At 36.7% G+C, this 27,066-nt stretch overlaps 2 protein-coding genes, 2 long non-coding RNA genes and 1 other non-coding gene across 5 annotated transcripts; 2 read left to right on the plus strand and 3 right to left on the minus strand.

Moving 5' to 3' along the window:
- The first annotated feature begins 715 nt into the window (after positions 1-715).
- LOC113317845 (phospholipase D alpha 4-like) lies at positions 716-3,612 on the plus strand. The gene is made up of 4 exons (XM_026565973.1): positions 716-858; positions 982-1,548; positions 1,624-2,851; positions 2,933-3,612. Exons 1-4 carry the CDS (start codon positions 763-765, stop codon positions 3,364-3,366), a joined length of 2,325 nt encoding a protein of 774 aa, XP_026421758.1. The 5' UTR covers positions 716-762; the 3' UTR covers positions 3,367-3,612.
- Positions 3,613-3,655: 43 nt separating this feature from the next.
- On the minus strand, positions 3,656-5,805 carry LOC113317846 (thioredoxin-like 2, chloroplastic). The gene is made up of 4 exons (XM_026565974.1): positions 5,440-5,805; positions 4,756-4,938; positions 4,320-4,484; positions 3,656-4,029 (listed from the first exon to the last, which is right to left on the minus strand). The coding sequence occupies exons 1-4, from the start codon at positions 5,638-5,640 to the stop codon at positions 3,886-3,888; spliced, it is 693 nt and encodes a 230-aa protein (XP_026421759.1). The 5' UTR covers positions 5,641-5,805; the 3' UTR covers positions 3,656-3,885.
- A 660-nt stretch (positions 5,806-6,465) lies between these two features.
- Positions 6,466-7,065, minus strand: LOC113317350. The gene is made up of 2 exons (XR_003343464.1): positions 6,724-7,065; positions 6,466-6,620 (listed from the first exon to the last, which is right to left on the minus strand). It is a non-coding gene; the product is annotated as an uncharacterized LOC113317350 (long non-coding RNA).
- A 416-nt stretch (positions 7,066-7,481) lies between these two features.
- TRNAK-UUU lies at positions 7,482-7,556 on the plus strand. Its single transcript has one exon. It is a non-coding gene; the product is annotated as a tRNA-Lys (tRNA).
- A 145-nt stretch (positions 7,557-7,701) lies between these two features.
- LOC113319244 lies at positions 7,702-10,778 on the minus strand. The gene is made up of 3 exons (XR_003345258.1): positions 9,378-10,778; positions 8,137-8,715; positions 7,702-8,022 (listed from the first exon to the last, which is right to left on the minus strand). It is a non-coding gene; the product is annotated as an uncharacterized LOC113319244 (long non-coding RNA).
- Between the last annotated feature and the right edge of the window lie 16,288 nt (positions 10,779-27,066).

Consider the following 27,066-nt stretch of genomic DNA (forward strand, 5'->3'; position numbering starts at 1 on the left):
CATGACTCAGGCTCGAATCAGATGTCAGATTGTTTGTTCGTTTTGAGGTTTAATTCGGCTCTTAAATCTGACTCGGATGTATTTGAATTTTGTACCTGATTTTTTGGGCACATATTTGAAATGAATGGATTCAAAAGTTTTTAATAAAGTATTTATTAATTCTCGGCCGGATGTAATAAGTCAGTGGTACATATCTGAATGGATTAAAAAAAAAAATTGTAATGAGTCAGATGGAATAAGTCAGATTTACATGCAACAAGTCAGATTCAGATGAATCATATTTAGATGAGTCAGTTGAGTTAGAAAAAAGTCAAACAGCTTGTTAGTTCTTATCTGATTTTATGACCAGATGGAATCAGCTTCAAACAGGAAATGGCCAAAAAAAAGTAGAATTTTTTTTTGGGCTTCTGCTTGATCCATGAGACAAGTTGTATGAGTCAATATGTGTTTATTTCTTATGGGAAATGAGAAGGTTTGATTTCAATCTAAGTTAAATGCAGAGATGATGCAATACATAAAGTAAGACATACTTGAAGGTTGTGTCTAAGACATACTAACAAACTGAAAAAATGCAACAACTCTTCTTTCCCTCCAAACTGCCAACCTTTTTCACTCTGCTGTCAGGTTTCTATAAAACCAAATAATTCGGTCTCTAAGTTTCATCAAACTCAACATAATACATACCAGAACAAGGCGCAAAAAGTTGAATTCGCTTCTTTTCTTCATTCAAAAACCACATATTGATTTGAAGGACTATTGATAATGTCAGTGGAGTCTAAGCAGAATAAGTTCTTCCATGGAACCCTTGAAGCTACCATCTTCCACGCAACTCCGTATGTACCAGTGTTTCCCTTCAATGTAAGTAAAAGTTTATCTGCACATGCAATTACAATGTTCATATTTGTAAATCAACACATTCAATCATCTGATTCATTCTTGTCATATTCAGATTTGTCATATTCTAACAAATTCTTATCTCAGTGTGCATGTTTAGGTGAGAAGGCTACCTATATAACAATCAAAATAAACGAGAAAAAAGTAGCAGAGACGAAACAAGTTAGCGACCGAACATGGAATCAGACCTTCCAAATCCTGTGTGCTCATCCTGCAGATTCAACAATTACTATAACAATGAAGACCCAGTGCGGGTCAACTTTGGGAAAGATTCATATTTCTACACTTAAAATGCTAGAGGACTCAACCTTAATTGAGGGTAACTTTCCTACCTTATCGGAGAAAGGAAAACCAAACCCTGAGCTAAGGGTTCAGTTCATGCTATGGTTTAAACATGCAAATCATGAACCAACTTGGGATAAAGTACTGAATCATGACAAGTTCGAGGGACTTAAAAATGCTAGTTTTCCTCAAAGATCTAACTGCAACGTTATACTGTATCAAGATGTTCACCATCACCCTACTTTCCAACCACCAGTAGATTTTCACGGAGAAGGCCCGAGAAAGCTGTGGGTGGATGTTTTTAAGGCCATTAATGGTGCTAAGCATTTGATTTATATAGCAGGATGGTCTTTCAATCCTAAAATGGTGCTGGTAAGTAGGATTTGAATGCTGATTTATACATACCTACCATTGACTGCTTTTGCTAATCCAATGTGTTCTTAATAGGTTCGAGACCATGAAGCTGATATCCCACAAGCAAGAGGAGTAAAGATGGGGGAACTGTTAAAACAAAAGGCAGATGAAGGAGTTGCTGTGAGAATCATGCTTTGGAATGATGAAACATCGTTACCATTTATCAAGAACAAAGGAGTGATGGGTACCCATGATGAAGATGCTTTTGATTACTTCAAACAATCTAAGGTTATATGCAGATTGTGCCCCAGATTACACAATGATTTCCCTACATTCTTTGCTCACCATCAGAAGACCATAACCGTGGACACACAAGCAAATTTTCTATCAGCCAAATTCGGTAACAAGTACATTAATAGTAATAGTAGAGAACTTACGAGTTTCATTGGTGGCGTGGATCTCTGTGATGGACGCTATGACACAGAAGACCATTCGTTGTTTCGAACACTTAACAATGAATCACATGTTCTGGATTTCTACCAAACCAGCATAGCTGGTGCCTGCCTCCAAAAAGGTGGACCCAGAGAACCCTGGCATGATGCTCATGCTTGCCTCACTGGTGAAGCAGCTTGGGATGTGTTGAGCAATTTTGAGCAACGCTGGACCAAACAATGCAATCCTGCTCTTCTTATTCACACAAACAACATTCCAAATTTATTACGTAGTTCTCAACCTCAGCAAGTGGAAAATCAACTAGCGAATTGGAAAGTTCAAGTCTTCAGGTCAATTGATAGGGTTTCAGTGTCTTTGCCAGACAACATCGCAGTAGAATGCAGCATACATGAAGCATATGTAGAAGCAATCAGGCGTGCAGAGAGGTTTATTTACATCGAGAACCAATATTTTATAGGAGGTTGCCACATGTGGGAGAAGGATAGGAATTGTGGCTGCAATAACTTGATCCCTGTAGAAATTGCTCTGAAGGTGGTAAAGAAGATTAAAGCAAAAGAAAGATTTGCTGTATATATAGTGATACCTATGCGGCCAGAAGGATTACCAAATAGCGAACCTGTTCAGGAGATGCTTTATTGGACAAGACAAACGATGAGCATGATGTATAAATTGATAGGAGAGGCAATCCAAGAGAGCGGTGAACTATTGCAGCCAAGGGATTACCTGAATTTTTTCTGCCTTGCCAACAGAGAGAAGAAGGAAGGAGAGGAGTTTGTACCTCCCCATTCTCCTCAACCAGATACGCCATACTGGAGCGCCCAGATGCATAGGAGGTTCATGGTTTATGTTCATTCCAAGATTATGATTGGTAAGACTCATTTTGCATCATTTGGGTTGAGTTCTGATTTTTATTCAATCTCTGATTCTTTCTTGCTGCGCGTTTTTTCAGTTGATGACACGTATATCTTGATTGGGTCTGCAAACATCAACCAAAGATCAATGGATGGAAGACGAGACACGGAGATTGCAATAGGATGCTACCAACCAAAATACGTAGGAAACAAACAGTGTAACGGGGATGTTCATGCTTACCGAATGTCACTCTGGTACGAGCATACCAATCGTGTTGAGCACTGCTTCACTGAGCCCCACGGTTTGGACTGTGTGAGGACGGTACGAGCAATAGGAGACAAGATGTGGAGTGTTTACAGTGCAGAAGAGGTAGCAGACATGGAAGGTATCCATTTGGTGACTTATCCGATAAATATATTGAAGGATGGTTCAATTGAAGATACTACTGAAGATGGAGGCAACTTCCCTGACACCACAACCCCCATTAAAGGGAAGAGATCAATCGTTCTACCAGCAGTTTGCACCACATAATATTATTAGAGTATACGTAGTAAGAAGGATTTACCAACATTCATACCACGTAATTCAGCAACTCTTAGGTCAACATTCTTTTGAAGATAAAAACAAATAAGATGCTCATATAAGTATCTGCCAGGAGCTAGTTATTCTGCCATCTGTATATATTAAGTATTTGCAGGGAGCTAACTGTTCTGCCATTTGTACATTCTTAATTACCATGAGTTAGAGACAATAAAGATTAATAGCAATTCATGAAAATGATCCTGCAGTAGTAGTAGTGTCAACGGAAACAAGGATCACAAACAGGAAGGACATTTCCATTTCAATAAAACCAGTTTGAGATACAAAAAATTACAGATGGAAAAACAATGACAAGAATGTTGCAGAACAATCGATTCTGAATTCCTATCAACTTCTACTATAAATAAAACTGAAATATACATATTAGGTTTAGATAAGCTAACATGAAATGAATGAAGATCCACGCGTCTGGACAAGGGAAGATAAAATGGCAAGGGTAGGACAGGTGGGCTATCTTGAACTAGCTTCTGCTGCTTCATCCTTTGAAGCAGGGGGGGAAGATTCAGGAAAGGTAATTTCTCCAACACCTACAGGTGGACCAATACTACAACGAGCGGTGTTATGTTTTGCAATAGCATCCTTTAATTTCTGAAACTGCAAGTTGTGGAAAAACATAATATGAATTTAGGCGGTCATGAACGTAGGAGTTATCTACAAAAACAGGCCAAACGTCTTGAAAATCATTAAATGCGCCATGTGGTGGTCTCCAAGACTTCAAGTTTCATAAAATTCAACTTGTATTGGAACCTAAATGATATAACCAACTAAAGATAGTATTTCTACACCTATCGTATGCCAGGACCAAAGGTTGCAGCACTCACTTAGGAAATAAAAGAAAGTAGCAAACATGAACTCATTAAAGGGCTGCACAAACATTGACTTACCTTCGCAAGCGAACATGAAAAGGATTCCAGTAGTCCATCTGCACCGCGATAGAAGTGGAAAAAGGGTAGAACCTTTACATTCAAACTTTTACACATTGGTTTGTTTTTATCAAAGTCCACTTTAAGGAATACAATGTCTTTATGTTCTTGAGCGGTCCTGCAAAACTGAAAAAGCCAAAAAGCAAATCTGAGGACAGGTGATGACAAGACAATAATTTCCTCAGACAATAAGTTACAGCCACAATGCTGAGACTACAAATTTCCTCCAAACAACATTACAGGGTGAAGAACTTGAGCATAAGGATGACACATGCAACAAATTGTCAAATTTACTTTGGAAAACCATCAAGGCAAGTAACTTTTATAGGTTTTCTAAGCATCATTTTTTTAACCATTATGAATGTAAGAAAATGTTGTTCTATTCTATCAAAGTCACCTTGGGAAATAAAGCCCGGCAAGAACCGCACCAAGTGCCATAAAATTCAGCAATTACTAGTTTTTCTCCTGCTTGACTCAACGCATTCAAAAACTCTTCTGTAGAATGAATGTCAATCATATTTGGACTCGTATTTCTTTCCCACCATTTTGGGCCCTCAGCTTCAGCAATACCTGCATGTACCTAAAGCAACACATTGAACAACAAACATTCATTTCACAGATCCAAGCATGCATAAACAAACAATATAGACCCATTTCCATAACAAATCCAAGATAGAAGAACTGCAAAACACAACATTTGAAGACACCTTATCAACCACTCTTTCGCAAAATGTCACATCAGAGAGCTAATTCAGATAATGGGTTCATAACCAAACAATTCAAATACCTAATCAGCAAAAGTTCTATTAAATTCACCCAATGAACCATCAAATGAAAGAATTATCCTAGTTGAACCACAATTAACTAAGTAAGTCCAGCAGAATCAAGAAAGTACTAAATTTTCAGCATAAAAACAACCAATTCAAGCTACCCCATTGATTAGAACAACCAATTCAAGCTACCCCATTGATTAAAAATAGAAAATTAGTACTGGATAATGGTTAGAACCACAATTCTAAGTAAAGGGGCTTCAAAATTAAACTCATATTACCAAATAAAGAAACCCAATTCTACAAATTACCTTCCAAGAAACCAATTTCTGCTGTTGAAGTACAAGAGGAAAACCAGCTGAAGAACTTCCAATTGAAGAACAAACAGTTTTATCTGAACCTCTCCTTAAAACAGGTTGTAGTGAAGTGGAAAATCTAACTAAGGAAGAAACAAAAGGAGATGATGAAGAAGAATTTAGTGAGTGAAGGGATAAACTAAGAACATCAGCCATTGATGGAGCTGAAAAAAATCAAAACTTTATGGAAATTGTTAATATGTAGTGAGAATCTCCATCAAGGGTCTCACTGAAAATCCATTAAAACCCTTTTTCCTAAACTGAATGGAAGTCTGATTCTTTTCCTGATATTTCTTTGTGTGGACTGGGATATGTGTGGTGTGGTACTGTGGTGGATCAAAAGGTCAGACAAATTTCTAGGTGTGTGACCCGGATGAGACCGATTTGATATCTGAACTGGTTTGAGAGTTCTTATGGGTATTTTGAAGCACAGCCCATGGATAAGGCCCAGGTTTAGAAATTTTAAAGAAAGGCCCGAAATTATTAAAGGGGTTGGATTTCTCCATCCGCAACGAACGATTGAAATTCAAACCGGTAAATGAGAAAACTCTGCATATCAGAGTATGTTTATTGCATACATTTCAAAACATGGAGTGTTTATTATAGATCATGAGAGAAATTTAGGCTAGAAACGTGGCAAAATTTGAGTCATGGGGAGCACACTTCGTATTTTGAAACACATAATCAATTTTGGTTGACATGGTAAATTTAGGACTATAAATGTCAAATTTGCATCATAATGTAAATTATTAGCCGAATTCTGTCTGAAATAGTTTGAATCACTTGATAGATTTTGGGTTACCGAGCAAAATTTAGATCTCAGGATAGATTTCAACCTTGTGGTTACATGGCATATTTTATGTCACAAGGAAATGACTCATGCTACTAGGAAGCCGAAGAACAACTAGATCTCGAACTTAAATGGTAAAAGTATGCAAATAAAAATAAAAATAAAAAAATAATTAAAACATAGATACCAAATAGAAAATCCCATTTATATTAAATTATAGCTTATTGAATCGAAAACTAGCAATGAATCTTCTCTTTTATGCAACCATCATGCAAATCATCAACCCTAACTTTTGATTACACGCAGCCAGAGCAAGAGTTTAAGAATTCTTACATTTCCTCTCCACCTGCAAGCACCAATAACACCACAAGTTAACTGATATGATAAGATCTAAGAAAAAGGTAAACGCAGGAAAGGAAAATAGCAAGAGTATATATGTGCAAACATACTAGGGTTTTGCGGAGTATTGATAATAGCAGTTGGTAGAAGCACAATCAATGTTTAGGGAATCCTTGGTTCTCACTCGGCGGAGACGTAGTGTGCAATCATCGGAACATTCAGATGAACAATGGTCTTCACATCCATCACCCAGATCTAAACAACATTTATCAAAACACTTTTGATAACATTCTTCTGAGAAGGAATTTGCTGGAGGACTGCTATTCCCTATGGAGGTTCCCATCAACAACAACAACATTACGGCTATAAGCTTGACACTTTTCATTTCCATCTTCAAACGTGAAAAGTATTTTTCCCTCCTATCTCTAATAACTTTCTTCTACTTGGCTACTTTGATATCTTAGCTCTTGTGAATATCATGGCTTTCTATAGGGGTATTTATAGTAATAAACTCTAAAGTGTGTCACGCGGCATTTTAAGAGAATTCATTGTTATGCATATCTTATTTTTCCTTATTTATGGATAATTTCATTAAATTTTTTCTACCATAATTTAATTATCATTAATTCTTTATTTTTTTTTCCTTATTTATGGATTAATCAATCTTTATCATTTATGGTCTCTATTTTTTTTTTTTTTTTTTTTGGCAATTCTCATTTAATGATTCCCATTGGTGGCCAAATTCAGATAACGTGGCCAGAAGTGATTTATTTTACTGCTTTGGAATTTTTCACCACGGTCCTTGTGGGTGAGCAAAATTCAAAAACTTGAAAAAAGAGAACTCCAGAAACGAAGCAGCAAGAATACTGCCGACTTAGCTCAGTCGTAGAGCGCGTGACTTTTAATCCCGTGGTCAAGGGTTCGATCCCCTTATTAGTCGGCGTTTTTGTATGAACTATTCATGGTTATTTTTTTATTTGTTTGTTCAGCTCACTAAACCTGACTGCATTCTTGCGAATAACAACATTAAAAAACCTGAACAAACTGAAAATCAATTCATACTCAAACGAATGTCAACATCTAAACTTTAAAGGGTTTGTATGATCGAACAAAACTCGATCTTAAAATTTGTAAACACTAATTAAAACTAAAGAAAGATTGTAGGAGATGAGAGGAAATCCTCATAGTCTTCTTAGTTTGGTGCAGGGAAGAAGATTTCAGTATTAGTACTCTTGGAACAATGAACAAGTAGCCAGCCTCAACTCTTATTTCCATCTTGCGCTTACCATCAACACCGATAATCTGTGTGCGGCCACAATATGTGTAACCTGATAAGCTAAATGGCAGGAGAATCCAGGTGAGCACATTGACCCAGCATCCATCCTGACAAGAACGGCACCAAGTCCAACCTGTTCAACCAAAGGCAAGTTATTGGTGTTCAGAACCACAATACGCCTGCCGTATAGCTAGGCAAATTGCTAAACCATTCTTCTGAAGAGCAATATTGAAGGCTCCAATGTTACCCTTCTTTAAACATAGGAAGTTTAGAAGGCGAGCATGATAAGTATGATCCACCATCACCTCCAAACAATAAAAAATCACGAGTAAAATCAGAAGTATGAAATGCTCTGCAAAACAAATAAAATAAAATAATAATAATAAAATAAAATAAAAAATGAGGGAAATTGGGCATAAAAAGATCAAGTAGCAGGCTGCGAAATTTGGCTGTCAAAACAAATGGTGCCATAGCAACATCACACGAGTCGATCATTTGCCATATGGTGAAAATTGCTAAACCTCACTTTTAAAGCAGCCAAGCTAAAATTGACTCAGCTTGTGCCATAGCCTCATCATGCGAGCAAATTCCAGAAAGACAAAAAGAGATTCAAGCTTGATAAACTACATGCTTATTCCCAAACACTGCATACTCTTGGAAGTTGAAACTAGAGAGTTTTGTTGAATGCGTATCTTCAAACAGGAACACAGTCTATGATGGACATCAAACTCTTCATCAAGTGCACTGCACAATTGCAAAAGGATAGAAACAAGGACCAACATAAAGCACCAGTGCTTCAGAGCTCCTTCAACCCTCTTGCTGGAATCTAAAATTTTGAGTTTTTCATACATACAAAAGCACAATTAGAGAGTTTTTTTTCCCGAGCAACAATTGTGAGATCAAACTTAAGCACAGAGAAGATTTAAATACAGAGAAACACACAAGATCCAATTTTAAAAATAATCCAGTAGCGGAATATTTTCCTTTCTATTGGACGTATATGATTTTCCAAGCTTCATCAAGGCATTTAAGAGGTAGTGGAGAGTTCATGAAAATTCTTTGGAGTTCTGAACATTAGGCAGATTTCTCTTTTCACCTTAAGGAATTAAAACCCAAAAGGGAATCTTTGAGATAATCAACCAAATCTTAATCCAGTTCTGAATAACTATAGAATAATAGCGTTTTAGTAGGTTACATATATCCAAGAAAGAGTTAATCTAGGACAAAAAATACCTTCTAACCTTGCATAATCCATGTATAAAAAGTAAAAACTTGTATCAATTTGGATCCCTAACATTACCTATACTTGTTCGACTACCATGTATACAAGTCACTGCAGCATAAATCAGATTTACCCATTCAAATAGAATCAAGTTACTAACAAAATGCACAATTTATATAGCTTAACCAAAACAAATAACATTCCCAGATAAAGTTGGATCAACTATAAAAAGCAGACTCACAATAATTTGTAATATAAAAACTTACATATTGGTATTCAATTTTCTGACAGCAGCAGGTTCACAGAAAGGTCCCTTGTTATTCAATTTCAAGATGAAACCTTTGTAATATAAAAACTTTCTGACAGTAGCAGGTTCACAGAAAGGTCCCTTGTTATTCAATTTCAAGATGAAACCTTCTATCTCCTTCAACTGACTCCATTATCTTTGTATCTTCTTCTCCTAATTCTTTCAACGAAACCAAGGTGTTCTGGTGAGGATATATTCTACAAAATCGCTCTTCAAAATTCACAAGCGTTTTCGAGGTTAAAGCTTTTGTGTCATAAACGTTGAGGTTGAAACTATGGTAACTAAAAACAGCATCAGTCTTCGTCATGGCTAATAATTCACTCCCATCAACGCTGAACTCTTTATTCCTAACCAATGACTGATGTTCCTCTTTGCTCTTTCATGTCATGATTGTCATCCTTCCTTCGCAATAGCCATATGTCATGATAATAGGCTCCATCGACAGAAAAAGACAAAAACCCATCCAAAACCCCAATTTTATTACCAGTCCGACTCCAACTGTATGGTGGCAGAGGAGGTGGTGAAAGATTTTCAACAATCTTTTCCTCAGACAAATCGAAGGTTAAGATCTTTCCTAACTGTTTACCCATCCAATAGACTGCTCCATTGACAAAGACTGGTTGTTGCCAATAATCTGGGTAGAATTAGAATTCAGCTTTACAAGGTTTCTCCATCCATTTCCACTGACTAATGTGTATATGTGGACTTCTACAAAATCGGTCTTAAACTGTACCCCCACAACTTTATACTCATTGGTTGAAGAAACATAACCAAATGCGTTCCTCCAGCGAACATACTTACCACCAGAATCTGGATTAATTTTAGGAAGCATAACATACTCTTTGGTAATGGGGTTACAAATACAAATAGATTCTTCTCCTAAGCATTTCGATCTAGCGAAACAGATTAAACCATTATACGAACCATGAAAGTTGATATCACCAGTAATTGGAGGGAAAAATTATACCTTGTAATTTTCTCAATGGGAGTTGCTGATTGATCATTACTGTACTCGAAATACTGAAATTTTGGAATACGATTTGCAATAACAAATTTAGTTAAAGTAATAAAACCAGACTTAGCAGAAGGATGATTGAGTTGATGATGGGAGTGCATCATGAAGAACGAAGGATGATAAGAAATTTGCTGACCGATTTACATTCAAGTATTGATTCAGTGGGTACTCGACTTAAGATGTTTACTGTAATCTCAGGAGGAAGAAACTTGAAATAATCCATTGAAATAAAGATCCGCAGAAGATGGTTCGGATAGATCTAGGGTTTAAGAATGGGGGGAATTTTGGATGCGGAAAGAAATGAAATGGCTACAGTATTTGACTATTTGTTTAGAGACGATGGCTTTGTATACGCACCGCTTAGTGGGATTTTTATCCCGTGCTCAAGGGTTCGATCCTCTTAATTGGTGTTTTTATCACATCAAGATCGGAGCATCTACGGCCCACATCAAACAAGTATGTGCCCTCTTTATTTATTTATACGTAATAGAAAGTAGTTTTAATTGATATGTTTCGTACTTTTTCTTTTAAAAAAATATAAAACTTCTTTTCCTTAAAAACTAGCCTCTCTAAAACTCCTTTGAAAAACACAAAACTTACTATTAGTTTCAAGACATGGCAAAAAAAAGAAGATAGGCCACGTACTTCTATGATGTGGCCCGACCACATCGTAGATGCTCCGGTTTTTATGTGTTGGTAGAACTACAAACAAAACATATTGAAATTTCAAATAACAGTCAAAGTAATGTGTCAACATCACAAAAGAATGCAGGTGAGCAAATTGATCCAGCATCGATCCTGACAAGATCGGTATAAGGTGCATGATGGTTTTAAGATGCCAGAGCCTGGTGAGGAAGAAAGAAAAGGGATGGATTTGAACTACTTAGATGACTTGGGTGCCAAATCATTCTGCATAAGTCTTTTTCAAGAACACGGAAAATGTTAGCAGTATCCAAAGGACAGTTGCAAGAGGCTAGAAACAGGGACCAATGTAGAACACCGGTGCTTCTTGATAAAAGAATCTGACCCTCTTGCTCTAGAGAGTTTGATTTCCTTGCATGTAGAATCAGAATCTCGCAATGATAATGTTTCAGCGAAATTATTAATGACACAACACTTAAGCGTCGCAGAACAATTCCAGAAATGACAAAATAAATGACAACAACTAAGATCACGAGAAAGATATTATAGTCCTGCGAAAATTAGAGAGTTTGCGAAATTAATATTTGTAAGGTTGCGAGAATGTCGCAAACCATATCCGAAAATAAAGGACAGATTAGCTGTCATCCACTATGTATTTCCTTATAAATAGTCATTCGAGTTGTAAAGGGTAGAAAGATCTTTTTTGAAGTAAGAAACAAGTAAATGGGAGAGAGAAATTTTAGAGCAGAGATCATTCTTTAGTTCTTTATCTTTTCTTTTAAGAACATCCAAAGATTAATCAATAAAATTAAGAATATAAACCTAAAATGAGTTGATTAATAATGAAATCATATGAAGAGTGTAGTGCAGGATTTCCTGCAACTACATAATGGCGCTAGAAACAGGGAATTGAAGATCGAAATTTGAAGATTGTTGATTGAGAATATTCAAGTCAAGAAAGTGATTAAATAAATCAGTGAATCAGTTTGAAGAAAGATGAATAGAATTAATGAAAATGGCAAAAGATTGGAGTGTAGTATGATAACAAAAACGGTAATTAATGAATTCCGTGAAAACATCAAAGGAAGAATACATAAACGAAATTTTGAAGGAAGGAAATTTATGGCGGTAGAAAAAACATCACCCTTGAAAGATTGGGAAAAGCAAAAAAATTGCATTCATGGCGGAAGAAATACCAAAAGAAAATTTGAACCACACATCTCCTTTGGTCATCACAGTGCCTATTACACGAAAAGAGAAGGAGACAACAATAAAATCCACAGGAGAATGGATGTTGAACAAAACTTTAATCGATACAAGAAGTTCAGTTGATATAATATTTTATCACGCATTCCGGGGAATGGGATTTAAAGATGGAGAAATGTCCATTTCAACATATTTTGTTCACGGCTTTGGAAAATCCACTACAAAAACTAAGGGAGAGATAGTGGTACGAATTCCACTTGGACAAATCGAAACACATGTAACATTGTGCGTGGTGGATATGGAATCGCCATATAATATGTTATTAGGATGATCATGGATACATGCGATAAACGCTGTGGTATCAACGTTGCATCAATGTATTAAATTCCCCACTCCAAATGGAATAGGTGAAATCAGAGGAGATGTTGACAATGCGAAATTATGTCATCAAATTGAAGTAAAACATTATGAAGGACAAGCAAAAAAGAAACAATTTCGCAGAAAATTGGCAAAGGAAGCAAAGAAGGAAGAAGAATTTAGAGTATATATAATAAGGGCAAAAGAAGGCAAAGGAATACCCAGCGAAATTTCGGAAGAAGGAGAAGGACCCATAAAAGCAATAAAAGAACCAACACCAATGGGAGAACCTAAACCCAGTTACACTACCGCAGAACCAACAAAAGAAATAAACGTTGGGACTATAGAGGAGCCTCTAATTTTGAGAATTGGAACCAAAATGGATATAGAAGCAGAAGAAAGAACTGTTAATTTGTTGCGAGAATATAAATATATTTTCGCAGGAAGCATGGATGAGATACCAGGAATAGATCCATCAATTGCATGTCACAAATTGGAGATTAACAAAAATGTGAGACCATTTAAACAGAGAATAATAAAAATTGCAACAACTTACCATTCCCAAATATAAGAAGAACTACAGAAAATGCTTGAGGCAGGAATTATAAGAGAAGCTAAATACCCAGAATGGATAGTGAATATGGTCATTGTCCCAAAGAAAAACAAAGGAATCAGGATTTGCATAGATTTCACTGATTTAAACAAAGCTTGCCCCAAAGATAGTTTTTCGTTACCAGATATTCCTCAAATTGTGGAATCCGTAGCGGGAAATGATAAGGTATCATCTTTAGATCGATACAAAGGGTATAATCAAATCTCTCTCGCTGAAGAAGATCAAGAACATACTGCTTTCTTTGCCTCTAGAGGTTTATATTGTTACACGAAAATGCCATTTGGTTTGCGAAACGCGGGAGCGACATATCAAAGAATGGTAGAGAAGGTGTCCGCAAAATGGATACACAAAACATTAGAAGTATACGTGGATGATATGTTAATAAAGAGTAAATAAGCTAAAGACCATGTACAAGACCTAACGGAGATTTTTGAACAAATGCGGCAATATAACATTAAATTGAATCCTGAGAAGTGTACTATTGGAGTTGCTTCGGGAAAAAATTTAGGCTACATTGTATTAAAGAAAGGAATACAGGTTGATCCGGAAAAAGTGCAAGCAGTTCGTGACATGCCAACACCAGCAACAATAAAAGATGTACAGAAGTTGAATGGGATTCTAGCTTCGCTGGGGAGATTTCTTTCGCGATCATCAGACAAATGCAAATATTTTTTCGATATACTCAAGAAGGGTGCGAAATTTAAATGGACTGATGAATGTGAAAAAGCTTTTAAAGGAATCAAAGAACATCCTATGAATACAACTATTTTACAAAAAGCAGAATCAGGAGAAGAATTATTGATCTATCTTGCGACGATGTCGCATGCATTAAGTGTTGTGTTATTGCGAGTAGACGCAGGAGTGGAGAAACCCATTTATTACATTAGAAAAACTTTTAAGTGCCGAGAAGAATTACCCAAAGATTGAAAAGTTAATTTTAGCATTAGTTTATGCATCATTTAAACTTCGCATATACTTTAAAGCACACAAGATAAAGGTATTAACAAAGGTACCAATTGAATCAGTGATGAAGAATTCTAAAAGATCAGGAAGAGTGGAGAGATGGAACGCACAAGTAGGCCACTTTGATATTAAATATGAAATTTTGTCTTCACCAAAATCACAAGTTGTTGCAGATTTTTTGGTAGAATTTCCTTTAGAAGAAGATGAAGCAGTAGAAGAAATGATGGAGGTAGAAGAAGAACATGGAGATCCAAAAGATTTGTTAACATAACCAAATAGATGGGAGATATTGGTAGATGGATCATCAAATGGAGAAGGAAATGTAATAGGAATTGTTTTAATTTCTCTAGAAGGAATAAAGATGGTTTTTTCATTCAGATTGAATTTGCATCCACTAATAATGAAACGGAATCGGTCCCGAGGTTATGGTGTTGCATGAAGTTGAGGCATCAGACAAGCGTGCTGGTGCATCATTTATTGCAATGTAGTCATGGGCTTCAATTGAGTTATTAATACTTCTAACCCTCCTCGCCTGTGCTTTTGGAGAGTTTACATTGTTCTCGCTATTTTGGACGTCGATCTTGTAGCAATACTTTGCTTCACTAGAGTCTCCAATAATTTCTGCCACTCCATCAGGCGTGGGAAATATTAGACTTTGATGGTAAGTTGAGGCCACTCCTTTGATTCCGTGGACCCAGGATCGTCCGACAATGGCTGTGTAGGGTGACAAGACATCTACCACACAGAAAGTGGTTAAGGTAAGGATTCTTCCAACCCGGATTTCTAATGTTATTTCTACTCCTGGACGGGTTGATGACCCGTTGAAGCCAAATATGTTGTAATTCGAGGGTATGAGGCACTCATCTTTGAGGCCTATTTGTTTGAGTGTTTCATAAAATAAGATTTCGACAGAACTACCACCATCGATCAAAATTTTGGGCATTTCCCAGGGTAGTGTTTTAGTCTTTGCTTCCTCTCCCTCGTGTTCGGGGAGCGCGATGGCCATCGTGACCACTAGTGGGTCGTTATGATTTTTTCCTCCTTCCGGTGCCTCCGAGGCTGAAAAGCTGATGGGTACCCTTATCCAATCTTCTATTGGTGATTCTCTGGTTACACTGAAAACTTCATCACCTTTGAAGTTTCGTTTGTGGATTTTTCCGGTAATATTTCCCTCTCGTACGAGGGTGGTTATTGCCGGGTGTAAAATTGTATTGCGGCCCAAATACTGTGCCTCTTGAGGGATCTCCACACAATGTACGGGTACCCCAATGGTAGGTGGTGTTGTTGGTTGTGCAATGTATTCTTGGAGTTTTCCCTCATTGATCATATCTTGCAATGCTTTTTTTAAGTCCCTACACGAGTCTGTCGTGTGGTTGTGAAATTGGTGGAATTCATAGAAGTCAGTCTTATTTTTAGTTCATTCTGGTTGCTGACCTCTATTCAATGGATAAGTGATTTTATGTTGTCCGTCGACCTTCTTGAGGATCTCGGATATGGGGGTATTCAGTTTTGTATAAACTGGGTCAATGAACTTGCCCCTCTTCTGTTGGGCCTGGTCTCTTCCTTCCCATCCTCCAGTCTGATGCTTGTCGAACTGGGTTGACCCATGGTTGGATGGCCCTGCTCCTTGGGCTGACACTGGTAGGTTCTGTGATTTTACCACGTTTGCTCCTCTACTATTTCCTCTTGCCATATTATCATAGGTTCCATCCTGGAGTTCCTCCAAGGCTATGTAGTCCACTAGTAGAAAAGTGACCTTTAGTAACAGTTCAAACTTTTATAAAGTAACAGTTCGTAAAATGCCTGTTACTAAATGTTAGATAGTTAAATAACAGTAACACTTTTCGTAAGAACTGTTACATAATGTCATCCAGGTTGTATATTGTAACTGTTTTTATAGTAAGTGTTATTATATACCCATGTTACTGTAACATATTTCATATGTCGACATTACCATTACAGTTCTTTAAACCAATTGTTATTATATATCTATGTTACCGTAACATATTTAATATGTCATCGTAGTTGGCATTATCGTAACATTTTTTAAACTAAATGTTACTATATATCTATGTTACTGCGACATGTTTAATAGGTTACCATAGTTGACATTATCGTGACATTTCTGTAAATTATTTATTTGTATAACTAGTTTTTGGGTATCCGGTTCAAAAAAATAACTACTTATAGACTGACATTAATTTAACATCTTGATTTAGTTCTAAGCACGAGAGCTAGCCATGGCTCGTACTGATGGTTACCTAAGGTTTGAAAAAAATCGAATATAATACAAAATAATAAACAAGTTGTAAAAATATGTAGGAATATTAAAAATATAAATTGTGTTGTAGTTGCGTGGTGTGACAACGAATGTGGTGGAGGTATAGTTTACTGTCTAATGAGAGTAAATATTTTATTTGGATAACATTAAACAAAAGGAAAACATGGAAGAGTGGTTCAAGAGTTATAATTAATGCAATAGGTCTCAAGGTCGAATCTTGTGAAGTGTACTTTTATAGAATTTATATTTCATGTCCAAGAAAACCAACTCATGGTAGTGGACGCGGCGTACATGGTGGTGACGGTTGTGGAGATGCTAGTGTTGATGGTTGTGGCAGTGCTGGTGGTGGAGGTAGTGGTGGCGCTAGTGGTGGAGGTGATGGTAGTCAATAAAAACTGTCAGTTTTTATGACAGTTTCAATAAAAACTGTTACGGTTACTCAAACAATAGCAACAGTTTGTTCCCAAACATGTTACAATAAACTGCTAACGGTAACGGTTTTATGTAAAATAGTTACAGTAGAAATTATTCAGTAACATATATTTTATAAAGTGTTACTGAAAACTACCAACAATAATAGTTTTAGAATTTATGAGTCATTTTTCAATAGCCTATCCGTAACAGGTTTTATAAATTTTCCGTAACAGGGGCTTCAGTAACACCGCAGAAAATATTAAAACTGTTACGGAAATAATACAGTAACAGTTTTTAACTGTTACGGATCATAATTTTTCTACTAGTGGTCCTCTTGGATTTCTCTTAATTTTCCCAAGCTATTTGGCACGGCTTCATACATGAGTACAAAAAGAGGGCCTGTCTTTCTAAGACTATTCTTGAAACCTAAGATCGCATAGTCTTCAGGGACCTTTCCGATCTCAGCACAGAGTTTTCTCCATCGTGTCACAAGGGAACGAAGCGACTCGTTCGGTCCTCTATATATTTCAAACAACGCATCAACTTCTGGTCGGATCCAACTGTTATGAATATATGTTTCTAAAAAAATCTCTGACAGATGAGCAAACGACTTGACTGAGCCTTTGGGTAGATTATTGTACCATACGTCCTCTTGGATTTCTCTTAATTTTCCCAAGTTATTTGGCACGGCTTCATACATGCGTACAAAAAGAGGGCCTGTCTTTCTAAGACTATTCTTGAAACCTAAGATTGCATAGTCTTCAGGGACCTTTCCGATCTCAACACAGAGTTTTCTCCATCGTGTCACAAGGGAACAAAGCGACTCGTTCGGTCCTCTATATATTTCAAACAGCGCATCAACTTCTGGTCGGATCCGACTGTTATGAATATATGTTTCTAAAAAAATCTCTGATAGATGAGCAAACGACTTGACTGAGCCTTTGGGTAGATTATTGTACCATACACTAGTATAAAAATGATGATCTGTAACAGTTAAAAACTGTTACTGTATTATTTCCGTAACAATTTTAATATTTTCTGCGGTGTTACTAAAGCCCCTGTTACGGAAAGTTTATAAAACCTGTTACGGAAAGGCTATTGAAAAATGACTCATAAATTCTAAAACTATTATTGTTGGTAGTTTTCAGTAACACTTTATAAAATATATGTTACTGAATAATTTCTACTGTAACTATTTTACATAAAACCGTTACCGTTAACAGTTTATTGTAACATGTTTGGGAACAAACTGTTGCTATTGTTTGAGTAACCGTAATAGTTTTTATTGAAACTGTCATAAAAACTGACAGTTTTTATTGACTACCATCACCTCCACCACTAGCGCCACCACTACCTCCACCACCAGCACTGCCACAACCATCAACACTAGCATCTCCACAACCGTCACCACCATGTACGCCGCGTCCACTACCATGAGTTGGTTTTCTTGGACATGAAATATAAATTCTATAAAAGTACACTTCACAAGATTCGACCTTGAGACCTATTGCATTAATTATAACTCTTAAACCACTCTTCCATGTTTTCCTTTTGTTTAATGTTATCCAAATAAAATATTTACTCTCATTAGACAGTAAACTATACCTCCACCACATTCGTCGTCACACCACGCAACTACAACACAATTTATATTTTTAATATTCCTACATATTTTTACAACTTGTTTATTATTTTGTATTATATTCGATTTTTTTCAAACCTTAGGTAACCATCAGTACCAGCCATGGCTAGCTCTCGTGCTTAGAACTAAATCAAGATGTTAAATTAATGTCAGTCCATAAGTAGTTATTTTTTTGAACCGGATACCCAAAAACTAGTTATACAAATAAATAATTTACAGAAATGTCACGATAATGTCAACTATGGTAACCTATTAAACATGTCGCAGTAACATAGATATATAGTAACATTTAGTTTAAAAATTGTTACGATAATGCCAACTACGATGACATATTAAATATGTTACGGTAACATAGGTATATAATAACAATTGGTTTAAAGAACTGTAATGGTAATGTCGACATACGAAATAGGTTACAGTAACATGGATATATAGTAACACTTACTATAAAAACAGTTACAATATACAACCTGGATGACATTATGTAACAGTTCTTACGAAAAATGTTACTGTTATTTAACTATCTAACATTTAGTAACAGGCATTTTACGAACTGTTACTTTATAAAAGTTTGAACTGTTACTAAATGTCACTTTTCTACTAGTGATAACAGGGCTTCATCTCTTAGACTAGCCAGGAAAAATTTGCACAACACCACATCATAGTGGTCCCATTGGTTCAGTGTCATACAATAAGTCCTAAGGTGCTCAATAGCATCTTCTGGTCCTGTGAACGGGGGTGTGAACGCCGGTAGGGAGCACTTCCTTGGGAATGGAAATCTTAATAAATTTTCGGATAAGGGAGATTGTCATGCTTCTTGCATGACCACTGCCAATTTCTTATTCTCCTGCTTCCATGTATCTTCTCTATACATTGCCTCGAGTCGGTTGACTCGGGCTTGGAGTTCCTCCTCATCTCGTCTAGTTTCGGCCTTCTTTCTCCTTCTTAGAGCTCTCTCGGGCGAGAAAGATGGTTCATGGGGGCGATGCTTTGATCGCCCTGAGTCCTCGTACGATTGTTCGACGTATGACACAATATTAGAGAGAGTTGACCTCGACTTCTCCCCTCTCTTTGGGTTTGTGGCTGCGAGATTCTCGGTCTCGCAGTCAATATTTACTTCGTCGATTCGGTTCTTGTTTCGTATGTGTTTGGGATCAACGTTTGATGACCCTTCGGATAGGCTACCCTCATGGTCGGGCACACCTCTACTTCCCTTAGGAAATCGATCAGTTGTTTCCTCGTTCAAGGTGTCAAGGATGTTAATTCGTTCGTCGTCTTGCAGATGCTCGAAAGGGTTTTCCTCCTCCGGGATTTCTTCAATGGTGGTGAGTGGTACTTTCTTTGTTACTTTGCGTTTTAACCTGCGGTTTCTCCGTTCTAGCTTTCTATTACGCCTTTCTAAGTTCATCATTCTCTTATCCTGAGACTCTTGGGTTCTCAGGATGGCTGCAATTGCATCCTTAGCAGCGGCGAGGTCTGAAGGGTTGTCCTTTTTGACCTTACCATTTGCTGCTTGTCTCGGCAAGCAGTTCAACCCTCCTGGCTGAGTAAGACGAATATCGTAACGCTTCTCGAAGGGGTTTCCCTCGCCTTCGGAGATATAATTATCAGTTAGTCCTTCCCGATATTGGTCATCGGGTTGTCCCTCGCCTGGGATCAAGGGTTCGCCTGTCTCCATATCGTCGAGTCCTTCTGTTTGGGCTCCACTATTTTCTCCTTGGCTCGCACGAGTAGATCGTCGCGTCACCATTACCTTTCCTGCAACATATGCGATAATACTTAATTTGTCTTTTCTTTTAGAAGAGTAGGACCCTACATTTGCAAGTCACGTGCAATTACTAAGTCATAGTTCAGACTGGACAGTTTAATACAGGAAGACTTTGCAGTAGATTTTTGAGACATGTGAAAATGTCAAAACATCCCTGTTTGCATGAGGTGTTTATGATGGAGAAAAGGTGTTTTTCCCATTCCTCTTTTTTCGAGGAAATATCTCCCTCAACACGCCATACCCCTATAAGGAAAGAATCTAATTATGAAGATTGAGTACGTTTTCCCATTCTAGGAAATATATCTCTTCATCTTTTAACTTATCACAGCAAACAAAACTTTGAGTTTGACGACTGATTATATACTCATTAATTCCTCCCCTTGACTTAAATTCAAATTCTTAAGAAGGAGATTCCGAGATTATGACGATTTTGATGATGAACATCAAGAAAAGTTTTTCTTTTTCAACTCTCATAAGGTGATTGCTTCCTTATGTAGTCTACTGACCAGCATCTCTTCCCAGCTCTTTCATGGAGGAGATCGTTTGAGCATCGAAGCATTTAGAGCTCCATGTTTACTCCGATCTGCAACTCTCCTGAGCTACTTGAGGAAAACTTTGAAAATCTTGAAAATAACAAGAAATATTAAATAAAATTAGTGAAAAACGTAGATCTGTTGATCTTGAGGTTATCCTAGACTTCTTAGATGTGAAGATCATTTTTGAGTCCGATATCTACTCATTCATCTAAACATAAATCTACTTTGTAGTGTGAAAACACTTCTCTTACAGAGATTATGAAAACAATATAGAGCTATTGTTAGGGAGGTAGATTAGATCTTCATACCTCCCTGTTTCTAGCGCCAAAATGTAGCTCCATATTTTCTAACTACTACACCCAAGTAAGATTAAAGACTAAATACTACTTAAACATACAAGATTCATCATGAACAAGATGTAAATAGCATGGAATGTAAATATTAACACAAGCATATAACGTGGTTCGGCCATGAATACCTACGTCCACAGAGAAGAAGATGTTTTCTTATTGATTATAAGGTCTTACCCTTGAAAGTGTTACAAATCTCTTCTAGGTTTCTCACTTTCTCTCTATCTAAGTCTCTCTCAGGAATTCTCTGTAGAAAAACCATCTAAAGTTACATAAGTTGTCCACCTCCTAGTACATGGACTGGTATTTATAGATAGAATAAACTCGTAGTCGCTTGATCGTCCGAGCTGGGTAAGCTGTCATCCATCATCCTGGCTCCCTCGGACTCGTTCTATACCGTCCCTCGCGATGGCATACTTGATCCTCCCTCCGAGTTGTCTTGATCTCCCTTGGATCGTGTTGCCCTTCTGTGGAGAACCTCATGCTCCATCGCCTTTGAGTCGTACTATAGATCGTCCGAGTCTTATGTCACGATGCCCAAATACCCAAGTCATTTTCTTATCCTTCATTAAATGCGGTCTTGCTTTTTAGACTTGACCGTCTGATCAGATTATACCTTTACATACACGCGTCATTCATGCGGCACTTAGGCAGTTTCCTCGACTGAGACAAATCCTTCTCTCATCGAGTGATTTGGTACTCCAACCTCATCATCTTATCATATATTAATCCCTTGGGATGTCGACACGTGGCCGTCGGGTATTTTACCCACACAATTTTCAAAAAACTTTTCCCCAGACAAATCGAAAGTTAAGATCGCTCCATTCAGTAGACCATCCATCCAATAGACTGCGTCATTGAAAAAAATAGGTTGCTGCCATAAAGGTGGGATGAATTCAGAATGGAAGTTTCCAATGTTTCTCCATCCATGTCCACTTCCTAAAGTGTTTATGTGGACTTGAACAAACTCCTTCGTTGACATTATTCCCAGAACTTTATATTCATCAGTTGAAGAAACGTAACCAAATGCGTACCTCCAACAAACATACCCATAAGCATCACAACAACCTCTCTTAATTTGAGGAAGCATAACATACTCTTTGGTGATGGGGTTACAGATATAAACAAGTTGTTCTCTGAAAGATAGAGATCCATGAAAACAGATTAAACCGTTACACGAACTAAGAATTCTAATATGACTAGTAATTGGAGGGGAAAAATTAACGCTTCTAATTTTCTCAATGGGTGCTTTTGACAGATCATGATTCTCATTACTATACTGAACATACTGAAATTCTGGAATATTTCTTATATTATTAGTCATGACAATAAAACCCAACTTACCAGAATCACCGACAGAAGAATAATTGAGACGATGTAAGTGAATCTTGGAGAATGATGGGTTATGAGAAACAATATTTCTCCAATTGTGCATACTAATTTACAATAGAGCACCGATTCAGTTGACAAACGAGTCAAAATATCTAATGTAATCTCCGTTGGAAGAACCTTGAAATACTCCATGATTCACAGAAGACGATTTAGAGAAAAATCTAGGGTTTCATAATCGAATTGAGAATTGGGGGAATTTCGCGAGAGAGTGAGTAGTGAAATGAAATTGATCTTTGTTTTCATGTATACACTGCTTAATGGGCTTCTTCATAGGCCCAAAGCAACAATTAGAGTGCCTATATAGACTTCACATAATAAAAGCTAAAACTTTTAGTTTCTTTTTCTACGAACTGATTTTACGGTTTTCGCTGGTGATTTAATGGAAGATGTATAGATTATGTTCACTAATTATAATTTCTTATTTCTGAATATTTATGGTTCAATTTCTTTGCTAAAAACGCAACGATGGAGGAGAAACATGCAGATAAGAAACATAGAGTAGAACAAAATGACCAAAAGACTTTCCTCTTGGTGTATCCCGATTGGGTTACCTATATTCCTATGGGTTATCTTGTGAACATTTTTGAGAAAATTAATCTCAATATGAAAGGTAAACCTTGATTAATTATTATTATTATTATTTTTAAAGTTTGTTTCCTCCCAAAGCATTAGAATTTAGAATGGCAACATGTTTATGTTTGATTCACATGTATGAGGCTTATGCATGTGAATGATAATTTCATTGAAAAGCAATTCTAAAATGTTGGAGGGGAACCCGAGGGCGACCATCCTTACAACCCTTGGGTTGTTTACTTAACTTGTAGACCTGTTGTTTCCATGATATTCGAAGGAGATGACTCTATCCCTAGAGTTCATGAAATAACATTGTCGAAGGAGGAGGAATCTCTCTTTTGGGATAATGATGGGTAAGCCTACAATCTCATTATTCATTTACATCACTAGGTATCACCGGGGCCTTACGGCCCCGGCTCAACCTTTCCTTATAATCTTATGTAGTGTGTACGTATTTTATTTCTTTATAACAATACATTAAAAAAGAGTATAACTTAATTGTATCAAAATATTTTAAAAAGACTCTAACGTAGTCATTTATACAAAAGACAACTCTTAGCGCTCCAAGGTACTCATACTTCTATAACATTAGTAAACGCCTAATAATATCAGTACTAATATAAAATCTGTATATATTTAGACACACAGTTCCAACAAAAGTATATCTTGAAAAATATCAATCACTTGATATAATTTCATCAGAATTCATCCCTGATAATGCAGGAAGAATAAAGAAGTTCAAAACGAATTTTGGTCTGATTCCAAGCGTTGTTGGTGCGGAGACAGCAGCTCTAGTTTTGGCAATCTCCTGGGCAGGGGAGATGAATCTTTCCAAAGTCCTTTTTGTAAGAGATTGCCTTCAGTTGGTGGATTTTGTGAATGAAGGCAAGGGCGATATGGGTTGGCGGTGTCTTGATCTGTCAGAAGATTGTCGGATTTCCCTTTCTAGTTGTTTAAGTTATCAGGTTGTATATATTAAGCGTATTAAGAATAAGATTGCAGACCGACTTGCACATCGGGCTAGTGATTAAGATTTTTTATTGTGATTATAGTAAATAGGATTCGTTTCAGACTTATGAAGGAAATGGAATTTTAGATTTAATAAAATTATATATACAAAAATATTAACAATGGGTGCGAGAGGTAACCAAGACACTAGATTCCACTATTATGCAAAATTGAATGATAAATATTTCAAAACTCTATTCAATTCTAAAGTCCTCTTTTATCTTTAATTCACTATCAATCATACAGATTCTCAAACATTATTTGTAAGCCTTAAGCATAGATTATCAAGAGATTAAACCAAGCATAACCTATCAAACTGAATAACAAATAATTAAGACAATCATTCAAATAATTTAAAACTCTGCAAAAGCAGCGATTATGTGAATTATATAATTAAATGAAATAGTTACCCATTTATGTTGCGTGAATAGCTTCCTCCATTGCCTTGGTTACGAGGGAATTAGCTCATCATAGTAAAAATGCTCTCAAAATAATTTATTATGGCTCAAAAATGGTTTATAAATGATGAGAATGAGAGAAATATAATTCTAAACTCTCCTCCCACTTCTCTGCCAAAACTCTCCACCCCAAAAGACTATTTATACTCCATAGCGTACAAATCTTCTCGGTGTAAAGCAAAATATCCTTTTCTTCAATTCATTATTCTCCACTGCCATTACATGGGATTTATTTCCTTATTCTTTCACTTCAAGCGTTAACTGTCTTGTAAACTTCCCAAACTCTGTTGTTATGATAAATATATGCATCCTAGGAGAATATCATCTCTTAAATGCACTTAAGTTCCATATAAAACTCACCAGGAACCCAACCATAAACCCGGAGATATTTCTTCCCTCTTTTATAAAAATCGTGAATATATCTTTCCTTCTTCGGAATTATGCACCTTACCAATCCTTTCATGCCGCTATAACTTCATCCAAATCCATTTGCACGAATAAATCACACAAAATCTTACCAAAAATCATTACAGAATCTTTGTGTATATCTCCAACTATATCTTCCATAATAACTCCAACAGAATCTCCTTCAAACTTCGATCTAAAATTACACAGTTGTTGTTCTTCATTTTCCCTCCAAAAAGATAAATTTGAATTTGAGAAGAAAGCCACCCCTTATCCAGTGGTAGCCCCTTATCCGTTGTTGGAGTCCGAATAACACATGTCCTTTGGGGTGTCATAAGTAATTTTTCTGGGGTGTTTCTAACATTTTTTCTGGGTTCCTCCAGCGCATTTCAGGGGTGTTTTTAGTACTCTATCCTGGGGTGTAAAACACCACTTTTCGAGCCAATTTCGCCGCAAGAGCTTATTTTTCCAAAAACATATACAAAAATATAAAATAACACAATAAGTATTTAATCGAGTCTAACAATATAGAACATTGAGAACAAAATAGACACATAAATGCGTCTATCAAATACCCCAAAACTTATTATTTGCTAGTCCTCGGATGGGTTTATCAGAGTGTACCCAAAAAAAACCATTTACTCCAAAACCTAGCTATCTACGCAGAACCTTGGAAGGCACTAAAGAATCTCCTTGGTTGACATACAAACATTGAGTATAGGAGGAAGTACCCTGATGCGAAATTCCAAAATTCATATATAAGTGACAGAGCTCTACTCAGATAGTTTGACTATGAACATCATAACCGGAGTCAAAACTAATCACATAGATAAATAATGAGATGGATATAGAAAAACATAGATGGTTTTGATGTTTACTAGGTGAACGGTGTTTCCCATATCTGTCTGAAGGACACTACTAGGATGAACCTATCCTAATGGACTAAGATACCAGTCTGACTAATATCAACACACTGGCATATACAAGGGAACCAGTGGTCGATAATCTTAACTCTAGGTCAACACAACTGGCATACACAAGGGTACCAGTGATTGACTACATAGAACAATTTTTTTTTATTAACGGCATGAATAGATCTTTTGGATCCAAGCGCATGCTTCTTGTCAGCAGATTACATTATAGTTCACACGGGTCCTGCATTCCACGCTTGCTTAGGCGACGGAGACAGAGAGAACACACACATATTGCTATCCAAGTGTTAATGTTTATTCCGATTGGTCTAATTGGTATGGTCTTTTTTTTTTGTATCTCAATCACTCTATTCCACCCTAGCAGTGGTAACAACTTGAATCGTGGGCCCCACCTACTGTCTTAGAGAAACATAGTTTAAAAACAAAACAAAATAAGAATAGAAGTGAAAAGGACTCAACGAGATATGGTGAAACTATCATGTTATTACTAACACCTGAGCTTTGTGCTTTTATGAATAGACTCTTTCGATGTTTCCATCTAATCAGATTGGTTCCTCAACTCCTATAACCAAGATGTTCCCATCCACTTAGATTGGTTAGTGCCAACCTTAATAAGCATAAATTTCTAGGCTCTGGAGTTTATTTATTTATTTTGTAACTGAAAAGTTTCTCACATACCCCCAAACTCAAATCTAACATTGTCCTCAATGTTCTAAAGATAAAATTAAAAGCATGAACAAGGAGAGAAATTGTTACTATTTGAAGCAAAAGAGTTAAGGAAAGATATTACCGTGTTGCATGAGATTGGGTTACCTCCCAAGAAGCGCTAAGTTTAAAGTCTTCATCCAGACATCGGAAGGAATTAGTCATCTCATAGAATCAAAAAATAACAGTCGAAATAATTGTGGGTCTTCAAAACCAAAAAGAGCTGACCAAAGGAAACTACAATAACCCAAGAAAGTGAACAACGATAGCATGCCCTTATCTAGTTTCCTGATTAAGATATTTATATCTAATTGTGGTTCAGATTCAGGTTCTATGAAAGGGTCTAAATAAAATATTTTCATTGGTTGCGTTTCTTCATAGGTGGGAT

Source organism: Papaver somniferum, chromosome 10 (genome assembly GCF_003573695.1).
Source record: "Papaver somniferum cultivar HN1 chromosome 10, ASM357369v1, whole genome shotgun sequence".
NCBI lineage: Eukaryota > Viridiplantae > Streptophyta > Magnoliopsida > Ranunculales > Papaveraceae > Papaver > Papaver somniferum.